The 11,712-nt window shown below is 41.6% G+C and overlaps 1 protein-coding gene across 1 annotated transcript in view; it reads left to right on the top strand.

Annotated features, from left to right (window-relative positions):
• The window catches only part of man1a2 (mannosidase, alpha, class 1A, member 2), a 139,778-nt gene extending 128,271 nt beyond the window's left edge, over positions 1-11,507 (top strand). The window contains exons 12-13 of the mRNA XM_039817834.1: positions 6,808-6,923; positions 9,872-11,507. Of these exons, the coding sequence (XP_039673768.1) occupies positions 6,808-6,923; positions 9,872-10,007 (252 nt within the window). The 3' untranslated portion in view covers positions 10,008-11,507. The remainder of the gene's footprint in view (positions 1-6,807; positions 6,924-9,871) is intronic.
• Positions 11,508-11,712: the final 205 nt, after the last annotated feature.

The following is an 11,712-nucleotide window of genomic DNA, read 5'->3' as shown; positions in this document are numbered from 1 at the left end:
AACAGCGTAGGAGCGGAACGGTACGCAGAAGTCACGGTTCGGTTCAAACCTCGGTTCAGACATCACAGTTCGGTACGAGTTCGGTACAATGGAGGGAAAAGCAAAACAAAAATGCAGAAGGCAATTTTTTTATTTTTTATTGTGCATATCTCAGGCTGTCCCACTTAGTGTCATACAGTCTCTCCCCTGAGCTAGCTGCAACAGCCTGAAGTGTGTAAAGTAAGATGTCAACCGGAAACAATAGGTACCCCACATCATCTCCAGACTCCATCTGGAACTTGTAAACAAAATAAGACAATCGGTTATAAAACGGGAAATGCAGCATCTCTGTTCTCTGCAAAGACTAACGAAATCACCTGATTAATGCAACGTTATCACGACGTCTCCCGGCCATTTTTCACTGCAGAAAGCTGCTCCCTGCCTGGCTAAAGCTAATATAGTTAGCCTAAAGAAACAAGGCGTCTGTCCCAACTAACATTACGATTCGGAGTCGCGACGCTGGAAACGTAACACTAATCTACAACAGCAGTCTGTGTCTAATATGACGTCATTTATACTGATTTAAGTGTTCTTGGATACACAGTTTGTTGCGTCTTCTCTGAGTGATGGCGTCGAATATGCGTTAGCATGTTAGACGTATTTCAACTCACATACCCAACAACTGCTGAACATAACTGACACACAGTCCTCGTCATATCCACCACTCTCTCGCCTGTACTACTGTAACTGACTGGCAAGGGCAGACTGGCCATGTGGCATTCCCAATGGGCCTTTTTTTTTTGTCCAGCCCATAAAAGTGGTAGGCCTAGATCGGCCTCCTATTGCTTTTTCAGTTGACACTGGGCTGGCCCAAAACACTTAAAATATCACATAGGCTAGGTTTTCTGTCCTAAGACATGTTTTCGGCAGTAGCAGGACCTTCGTCAGTTCCCGAGGCTGATGATAGTGGTGGTGGTGTCAGTGTCGGCAGCACTGGCATATGCACAGTGAGGAGGAGACTCAGGAGGAGAGGGACAGAGGTGAGGGTAGAACCTGCGGTAAGCAGAACTGCCCTTAAAACACTTTGCCGCTTGATAAAACTGAGCCAAAAACAAGTGGTGGACAAACTGTTGAGGATAACACTACAACCATAAAAGAAGTAGGCAATGCTACTGTATGATTGCATTCGTTTGGCTAAGTGCGCGTGTATCTGAGTCTTGACTGATGATGTTCTCACCGTTTTATTATTATTAGGCTATATTAGCCTACCTTTAATAAGCAAAACACCACCTTAAGGTTCATTAAATCTTAAGCTTGTGCATTTGTGTCCTTAAAGTAGCCTAGATAAACGTTTCACATCATGTGAACTTTCTTAACGAGAATTGTAGCTGTTCTATCTGTATTGGCAGACCTCTTCAAATTAAAGCACAGGGCCTCTTCAGTCGTGCAATGATGAACATTTTTATATATATATAGCTTGTTTTATGATTCATGAGCAGTATACCATTTTATTGTATTAATAAATGGCACTTTTTTTAAATATTTAATGTGTCAACTCTCACTGATTCTTGCTTATTCATTACATGGCGTTAGTAGTTTTAAGGAGTCGGAGTTGGTATACATATTCAGGGGTATTGGGCCAGTCTGGGCCAAAATGCCAGGGACGATTTTTGGTCCCAGTCCGTCTCTGCTGACTGGGAAACCAAAGTTTTCCCAAACTTGCGATCTTAAAGAGGCCGGCTGGTCCCTCTAACTCTTGTGGGTCGCCACCACTCGCCATACTCGTCCTTAGTGCTGCTATCTCTGACTCCCTCACTGGACCGTCGACCTGACAAAAAACTGCATACATAGGCGGAGCTCGGCTACATAGGGGCCAATCAGAGCTTCAGAGCTAAGGCGGGGCTACACATTAGGTGTCCCTAAAGAACCCCCGTATCTAACAGTAGTTCCGCATTACATTAATTAATTTGCACGCAAGTTTTATTTATTTTTATACCGTGTATTCTCCATGTAAATTCATGCACCAAACCGTGACGCCCGTACCGTTTCGGTTCAATACGAATACATGTACCGTTCCACCCCTTAAACAATGTGGCATTTTCTTATAATTTGCTTGAAAATATTTGTATCTTCAAAAGGTGGGCCCTGCAGAAAAAGTTTGGGAACCACTGGTATACAGTATGTACTAAATACTAATCTTTATAGTTCATAGGTACCATGTATGTACCCTCAAAATCCCACTGTGAATTTAACTTTAACACTGAGGGAAGCCAAACACCATTCATCTCAACATTGCCCAAACAAAGATGAAACAGAGCTGGATTAAAATTGGCAAAATAGCCCTTTAATAATGTTATTTTTTGTTTTTTTTCTGAGATCTTTCTGGAGCTGTCTTATCACATCCACAATTTATTCTTTTTTCCCCCAGTTGTGGGTAGCTCCTCTATTTACATTACATCAACAGTAGGCATACATACTTTGTTTCAGTGTACATTTATTTTGTTACTTTTCCAGTTTGAACACATTGCATACTGAAAACCCGCCTAGAATTAGTATTTAGTATGGATTTAGGTAGGGATGCACCGAATATTCGGCCACCGAAAATTTTCGGCCGAAAATGGCCCAAAAGGGCATTTTCGGTTTTCGGCCGAAATACCTTTATCACCGAAACAATACGGCCGAAAATGTTGTGATGACGCAAACAGAAAACGCGACCTGCGTGTGTCAGTACCCGATCCGTTCCACCTGCAAAGCGTCTCCTAAGCAAAGAGGTTGAGACGGACCACGGAGTGAAAACAATGAAAAGTACGCTCTTAGAGTCTGTCAGCACACGTTTCAGTGAGATCTATTCGGATCCTCTGCACTTCATCGCGACTGTACTTGATCCGCGTTATAAAGACCATTACTTGGATGCGGAAATAAAGCAGCGCGCACGAGAAATGATCCAGGCCGCGATGGATGGCGGGAGAACCCGCGTGGAGAGCAGACCGAGCAGCGCCAGCGCAGGAGATCAGAGCGCAGAAAAAAAGACTTGTCTCGCTGCACCAGATGAGGGGCATGCACCCTCGTTGTCTGATATGTTCAGTGAAATCCTGCAAGAAAGTGCCTCAATTAATAATAATAATAATAATAATAATAATAACAATAGGTAAGCTATTCTGTTCTTAGGCTACTGTATACTGTATGTGACTATCAGATTGTAGCCATATTTCTGCTAGATATTTTTTTAATTAAACTTTAATATTAATTTATACAATTGCAATGCCTTGATTTTAGTAAAGTTAGTACACAGTCATAGCCATAAATGCAATGGTACTAATAATTGGCTTAATTTCTTTCGGTGTTTCGGTTTCGGTTTTCGGTCTTGGTTTCCTCTTTTTTCGGTTTTCGGTTTCGGCCAAGAATTTTCATTTCGGTGCATCACTAGATTTAGGCCATCTTGGAAACGCTCATTTAATGCTTTCTGCTTTTTCTCTTTTGCATTTTTTCCATCTATTAAAATGTTCCCATTTTCTTTTTTGTACCAAGTTTCTCACACAACACCTTGTACCGCATACACACACTTTTCACAAACACCTGCGCTCCTCTCTGTATGTTACCTCAAAGCTCAGCTCCCTCCCCCCGTACCCCAGCTACATCCATCTGCTCCACCAAACCTGCCTCTATTTGTCACGCTTCCTCTTTTCACATTAGCCATTATCGCTGGCTTTTGCGTGTGTGTGTGTGTGTGTGTGTGTGTGTGTGTGTGTGTGTGTGTGTGTGTGTGTGTGTGTGTTTGTGTGTGTGTGTGTGTGTGTGTGTGTGTGTGTGTGTGTGTGTGTGTGTGTGTGTGTGTGTGTGTGTGTGAGAAGGTGAAGCCCAGCTGCTGAAATGTGTCCTTACTTAGCAGCTGCAGACACTCCACTCCTCCTTTTCCTACAGGTAGACTTTTTATCCCATAATTTATGTAGCACAGATATTCTGTGTGTGTTCTACATTTATGGGTACAGTTATACTGGGTATACTGTAACCCAGTAAGAAGATTTGAAGTTTACAGGCTGTTGAGCATTTGTTGGAGTGCAAATGTGACTTGTTTGATATGTGTCTTTTAACCACCCAGACATTATGGTGTGAGTGGTGTGTGTTTTCCTTTTTTTGTGGGACACTGCAGTGTGGCTCCAGAAGGGCAAACGCACGTCAGGCGCAGCAGCCTATTAATTACAGGAATTACAGTAAAAATTCCTTGCGACGGAAATCTGCTGACAGCAAAACGGTCAATCAAGGACTGGATGGCGGGAGATGACACGCGTGCGCGCGAGAAAAAGACACGCTGAAAGACAAGGACAGAGATAATGCTTTCAATTACATGCGTTAATAGTGAAAGTCGATAAGGTATGAGCAGGACTGTAATGCAGGCAAAAAATTTATGGAGGCACCAATTTCACTGTAACAAGTCCTTATTGCAAATCAATAGAGCACACAGGTAATAGCATACCGTCAGTGTCACGAGCTGGACGATTGCTGCATTTTTAATGAAGTATTGCTGACTCGTGGGGGTGTGTGCAGACGGGGAAAGCACCTGCTCACAAATTAGACTTGTTTTCAGCTAGAGGATACACGGTTACTCCTCAGAGCCAAAACAGCACTCGACATTTAGTCCATAGGGCATCATCAGGGTGTGCTCTGTGGGGGAAAAGTACCATTATATGTGAGGAAATTTTCTTGGTTTTGCTGGCCCATTCATTTCCAAGTCTTTTAGAAATGCTAAAAAAAAAAAATCACAAACTCTGCTTCGCTGTGTGCTAAATCCTCAAAAATAAAATCATCAGCACCCCAGTTAAATGATTTATTAATGTATAAATCTTTTATTTGTGAGTGTTGCCTCTTAATATGAGAACACTTTTTTCATATTAGAATGGAAAAAGCATACATATTTGTGCTAATTTTATCAGAAATGTTAGAAATCGATATCTAAGGTAAGTTATGTTACAAAAGATGTTAAATTAGGTTTTTGTTTGTCTTCATTTGCTGTCACTGCAGCATAGAAACATAGAGCATAGTGAATAAATGGCTATTTAAATGGTCCAAGCTCTGCTGTTATCTGACTGGCTGTCCTGGTTGTGATGTTTGTTGTTGTTGTTGTTGAAACATTGATATCACGTCTGCCGTCATTAAGATCAGAGATAAACCCTCAAAAGTCAACGTGAATGCACGGAGAAGGGATTTACATCACAATTTAACCACCTACGAACATGGATTAAATTTGTCCTGAAAAGACTGGACACCATGTGTGTTTTTGTTAGGATTTAAAGAAAATCTGATTGAACCTCTCCCTGAATGTATCTTAAATTCCATGCATACACAGATTGTTGTTTTCTTTAAAACAGACCACTACTAAAAACTAGGAACAAAAGACACGTTTAAAAAGAAACCTCACATTTTTTATTTTTAGGAGATTGTTAAAAAGAAAAAAAAAGACCCCTGACAGACCGCCACAGGCTCTGCCTCGCTTAAAGAAAAACTTTGGTTACACTTTACTTGAAGGTATCTACATAAGAGTGACACGACACTAGTGATAGACCGATTTTATCAGCCACCCGATATATCGGGCCGATATTTGCGATTTTACGTGTATCGGCATTGGCCGATACGCGGCTGCTGCGTTCGCCGATAGTTTTTTCTCAGCATTATTTACAGACAGGCGTCCACAGGCAGCTCTGTGTTGCTGGAGACGCTGCACCCATCCATATGATGCACATTGCACACATAATTTGGGTCATATGAATGTAAGATGATTGCAGAAGTGACACTGATCTGTGTTTTTGTTCATTATTTTTAAAGAAATGGCAGAGCAGATTCCGTAAACAAATCCAGTGTGGCAGGGTTTACATTTTTATGATGTAAATTGAGGGAGCAAAAGCAGTATCGACTCCAAATATCGGCTCAAGAAAATAGGCAGCCGTTATCGGTCATCTGCTAAGGCTGATGAAAAAGAAATCGGCATCGGCACTAAAAAATTCACATGGGTCGATCCCTACATGATACAGTCATGACACATGAACTCTAACCCTAACTCTAACCCTAACTTGTCATGACAAAAACCAGATGACACTTAATGACAGAAGCTTTATGTCATAAACGTTTATGACTTGTCTATAATGTTTATGACACGTTCATGACGGTGTCATGTCACTCTTATGTAGATACCTTCAAGTAAAGTGTAACCAAACTTTTACTTTGCCATCATGCAGCAGCTCCCTCAGCCTCAGATGTAGCCTTACATGAAACAAACGAGTGTGTTCCCTCCCTATGAAGCTGATTCGGGTAGAAGAGGGACGAGAAGAAAATGTTCTATAATGAAATGTAAATGTAGGGAGGCGTTGGTGGTAATCTTCATTTCCTTCCGTTCTTCTACAGCTGCTGTTAAATGTATGGGTCTCCCCAGGACTCGCTCTAATCTGTCACAAGGAAAGAAATTAATTATAGCATGCTTTTGTAAGCTTATTAAAATTGTGCTCTCCATCCCCCCCACGTTTTCTCTTTGCCCTTTCCCTTTTGCTTCTTCTCATTTTTCTCACGGTCATTCTCTTTCCTTTTTTTATCCAAATTCCCTCTTTTTTTTTTTTTTTTGCTTTCTTTTTGGATTTCTGTCCATCCCACCACTTACACTTTTGGTCTTTATCCTTTTTTTCCATTCCTTTCACTCCATCTTTTTGCTTTCTCCTTAATTCCTTACCTTCTTCCTCCTTTCCTTTTCCTTCCACCCACTTTCCTCATTCTTCTTATGTTCTCCCTTTCTTTTTCTTCTCCTTCTCTCTCTTCCTTTCCTTCCCTCCTTCTCTCCTCCAGGCCATTGATAAGTACTGCAGGGTGAGTGGAGGTTTCTCCGGGGTGAAGGATGTCTACTCCTCCAACCCGACTTATGATGATGTGCAGCAGAGCTTCTTCCTGGCCGAGACGCTCAAGTAAGCCAACGCTCAATACGTTGAATATTTGGCTTGATCTTTGATGATAAATTAATCACCTTTGTGATGAAGGCAATAATTTGGTGGGTGGGTGGTGGGTTGGCTGATTGAAAAGACTTGTCAGCAGAAAATGATTGCAGCAATTACGTGCTCATATTTTGTGTAATGGTTTTAAATAAATGAGCCGAAAAATCTTTTTGCAAAGATAAAAGCGGCAGCGTGTCAGTCAGAGACCTTTAGCAGGCATCCTTTGAGGTTTTAGAAACGGATAATGAAAAAATAAAAATAAAATTATTTCCAACTTCAAAAACAAACCTCAAACACAAAATCTACTCAGTCCCGGGTTGATTTGGTGATTACTGGTAGTACCAGCAAGTGCGGTTTAATACCACCCCAAACACTCGTTGAGCAGATACTTTCTTAGAAATACAACAGGAGAGCAGTTGGTGCATCAGTTTACCACACAGCCAAATACATTTAAGTTGTTATAGCAAAGAAGTCAGTCAATAATTGGCCTTTTTCCATCATGACATGAGCAACCGCGATCTGATTTCATTCGAGTAGTTTTCCACACAACAGCAGTGCACGGTAAAAAGAGCTGGTTATGTTGCTGAGGAGTTGAAGTTGTGCAGTTTTCATCTGACAGCTCACTGTGGCTGCTCCCTCTTGTTCTATTACTCCTTGCAAAATGTATAAATGTTGCGCTTCACAATTAAAGTCACCCCGTGTTTGGTATGCTTTTAATAGGAACTAGCAGCAATAGGACATGTTTGGTTTGCTTGCTAAGAGAGCGAACATTAAAGAATGAGGCAGATATAGTAACGCTGGTTAACACCCGCTGGTTTTCCTGTGAATCCCTCGTGCGTGTGAAGGCAATTTGAATCCAGTGCGGGAATGGTGGACTCTGCCACCAACAATAAAAACCACTATATAGAGCGGTAACTACCGAATGTAAATACTTTGAAAGACTATTATTGAAAAATGCTGAGCAAAAGTAGGAATAAAAAACATGTTTTCATGAAAATCTTCAGGATCTTAACTTTAAAGAGCACATTTGAAGTATAACAAATACACTTACAGATAGCTCTTAGTATCTATAACACAGTGTGCTAATATCATAGTACTGTGTATTGGGTCATTTTTGTTAAAGCAAAACATTTTCCTGGGTAATTTTACTGTAGCAGAACTACTTAGTGACATAGTGAAGCTGTTTATGGTCCTGTGAAAACTTTTAAATTATTTAAATGGATTGGCTCCAAAAGGTAGAATTAAAAGAAACTTTACAAATAATATTACCGGCTAGTTTACCTTTCATCTTTTGATTTTTTTTTTATTATTATAGAGCCAGTAACCTGGCCACAGAACCCTTACTTTCTGTACAACTGCTGCATATCAGCATTACTCTTCTAAGAGTAATAATGACAGGTAACACACTGGCATATGTTATGTTTTTCTCTTTTATTGCCACAAAGTGTTTTAAAGGCTGATTAATGCAAAGGACTACTCTAATGTCTCTGTGGTGCATCATCACCATCGCTGATGGATGAAGGGAGAAGAGGCTCTGAATGCAGACTGTGACCCACTAATGTGGCTCTCTGTTTCCCCCTGCCGGCAGCTCTTTGAATGTTATCTGCTGCTGCGGGCCGTGCAGATATAATTCAGTGCACAGTTCCTGTGTGTGATGGGTCAAACATAATCATAAAACAGAGCAAATTGGGCTTTTTTTTTGGCTACTCTGTCAGCCCTTCTGTTGGCAGGAAGCTACTTTTAAGCCCTCCACTTTTAACTTAGATGTGTCAGAAATTAACACCCACAAAGCATCAAAACATCAGTGAAATTTGTCTAAAGTCCATAAGTCGTCAAAGGTCACCCGCCAAACTGGCTGGTTACTCTCTCAGACGATGACATTTGAATGCCTCAGTGTTATGCAGCCTTTGGCATCTATCTATGCTCTCAGTCTTAGTCCCCGCTGGCTGCGAGCCAATCGCATTAAAGAAATACAGCAACAGGCTGCTGACTGGCTGCCAGTCACACTGATCTGCACAAGATGTAGCATCCAAACATCTGCTGATCTGCTGTGTAAAACTTACTTCCGCACAGTGTGTGTGTGTGTGTGTGTGTGTGTGTGTGTGTGTGTGTGTGTGTGTGTGTGTGTGTGTGTGTGTGTGTGTGTGTGTGTGTGTGTGTGTGTGTGTGTGTGTGTGTGTGTGTGTGTGTGTGTGTCAGATGCATTTTAATGTTGATTAGATTTCATAAACCAAGTGAGCAGGTTTTAAATGAAAGCTCACACAAAATGTGTTAAACATAAAAAAGGTATAAAATATATCTACCTTTCTATGACTGCATGTGATATACTGTGCAATTAAGTTAAGGAAAAATATCAAATAACTTTTCTCACCGAAGCCCAGGCACAAGGATGGTACTGCATGGGCATTAACGATTAAATGCAAATTACATCAAGATGACTGCGGAAACAATAAAGACTTAGGTTAGGCGTAGGTTGCTTTGGCAACACACCTGGCACAAAGTGTACAGGTGGATTTGGAGGACACCCACAGCAATAAACTCTAATTAGACTAATGATGTCAATCACACATCAACGGAGATGCCCAGGTGGAGCTGTGTCTCCTATTTGGACTGAATGGAGACAAACTGGTTTCAAACCCAGAGTCTGAACCAGGAAAATAAAGATTAAAGAATGTAGGTCAACAAACAACATAGAAGCAATTAACAGCAATTACTAAAAGAGCTGATGGCAAGACAACAAGCATTATTATTACTTAGCTACAAATGCAGGCTTTTCAGGTTCCTGTGCCTTTAAGCTGACACTTTGTGCTCTACTTTAACAAACCTGCAGAATATTTTTCGTTTGCTCCGCAGTGATGTCATTCACTTCTTTATTTTTCTTCACTTTCCTTACCCAATCATTCTTGCCCCCACCTCTTCAGGTATCTGTACCTGTTGTTTTCCAGCGACGACCTGATGCCGTTTGAGAGTTGGGTCTTCAACACAGAGGCTCACCCACTTCCTGTCCTCCACCTGGGCAACATCACCCTGCCTGGCAGCGAGCCGGCTCAGCGGTAGACGGACAGGCCATCTTCCTCCACCACAGCACCAGGGGGCGCCACTGTATGCCCGCCTGCCTGCCCAGAATCCCACCCGCCAACACTGGACAAAACTCTACATTCAACTCTACAGACTCTCAACTGCTTTCGGACTGCAGACATCTACCAGAGGGGACGGAGGGAGTGCCTCGCACGCAGACCACTGCAGCGTGGAGAGGACTTTGAGTCTCCCTCGCTTCTTCTATGTTTTACTCTTTGACACTCTCTGTCGATCTCTCTGTCTTCTCTGCTTTAATCAGAAAGACAGTGGGTGTTGCTGCTCAGCCTCACGACTGGCGTGAATTGACTCTGAAGGACCGAGCTCCAAATCCGGAGGCTTGATTTAGTTATGTTTTTTGTTATTATTTTTAGTGTTGATATGAGATTTGACCAAACTTTTGTCTCTACAGACTCAAGGCACTGAGAGTGCAGTATGGGGCTTTTTGGTGAAGGATTACGCTGTCGGTTTGACACTGTACTGATGGAAGTGTCGTTTTTTTTCCAGGCAGACAGACTTTAGGACTTTACAGGGTCTGTTGATAAGGTGTGTTTTTTTTTTTTTTTCCCCGTTTGAACAAATCTTTAATGGGGACACAGGGTTGAATCAAAGCCCGTTCACTTCTCCCTGAACCCAGCCACTGCCCATTCCACTTCCTGTTTACTCTTCATCGGATGAACTTTGACCTGGAAATGTTAGCAGCTCGTCCCATCATCAGTGGGAGGGTAGGTTGTGGCAACAGTCCCCACCTCTTCCTCCTCTTCTTCTTATCCTCCTTTTTCAGAAAAGTGGACCATTGTAAGTGGAACGGTAACTACACGGTGACGGCAGCAGGCCTCCCCCCATCTTCACCACTCTCCACCTCGACATCTTTCCAGATTCTCCTCCAGTTAGAGACGTCACCGAGCCACAACCCCAAACATTCTGCTGCTACTCGTTTGGATGCTGCTCTTCTTTTTTTCTTAAATCTCTCCACTCCACCTTTTTTTTTCTATCAACTCTTCTGTCCTCTCTTCCGTTCTTTTATTTCCTTTCATAAATCATTTTCAGGTCATACATTGTGAAATGAGGCTAGAACCCAACAATGCTTGCGTGCGTGCATGCGTGCGTGTGTTTAAAATAACCTCTGCTGTAAATCATTTATTTGTGCACTTTGTATGGGAAGACTATGAAGAAGAGGAAAATAGAAGCGTAGCACTGAAAGAGCTGAATAAATGAAGTCTCCCTGCTGAGCTCCCATGCCACATTTGCTCTGTTCAACCCCATATCACCAGTTGGACCACCAGTTGGACCACCAACTGTAAGTTGTATGAACTCATGATGTTGTTAAAATTCTCCATCATCTTTACCACTTTTTCCTCAGTCCCTCTCTTATGTTCTGCTTTTATCTGTATTTTGTCATGTCTTCTCCTCTTTTCCATTTTAACCTCTACCTCTCCCTGTCCACAATAAAAAAAAAAAAAAAATAAAAAAACTCTGAGGCTCAGGGTTCCCCTCATCAGTCAGAAAAGTCTGGCAAGTATGAAACCTTAATTTCATAATGTCCAGGTTTTGGATAATCTCTCAATCACAAAAGTATTTTGGATAAAAATGTGGAAATATTGTTTTTATCTTCAGATATACAGAACATTCACTTGTGGAATTTACATTATATAGCTGTGTTAATTGTTTTGGTGAACAATGACTT

The sequence above is a fragment of the Perca fluviatilis genome, chromosome 12, assembly GCF_010015445.1.
Source record: "Perca fluviatilis chromosome 12, GENO_Pfluv_1.0, whole genome shotgun sequence".
In the NCBI taxonomy this organism is placed as follows: Eukaryota; Metazoa; Chordata; class Actinopteri; order Perciformes; family Percidae; genus Perca; species Perca fluviatilis.
Note: the sequence above shows the minus strand (reverse complement) of the source record. Positions and strands in the feature narration are given on the sequence as shown.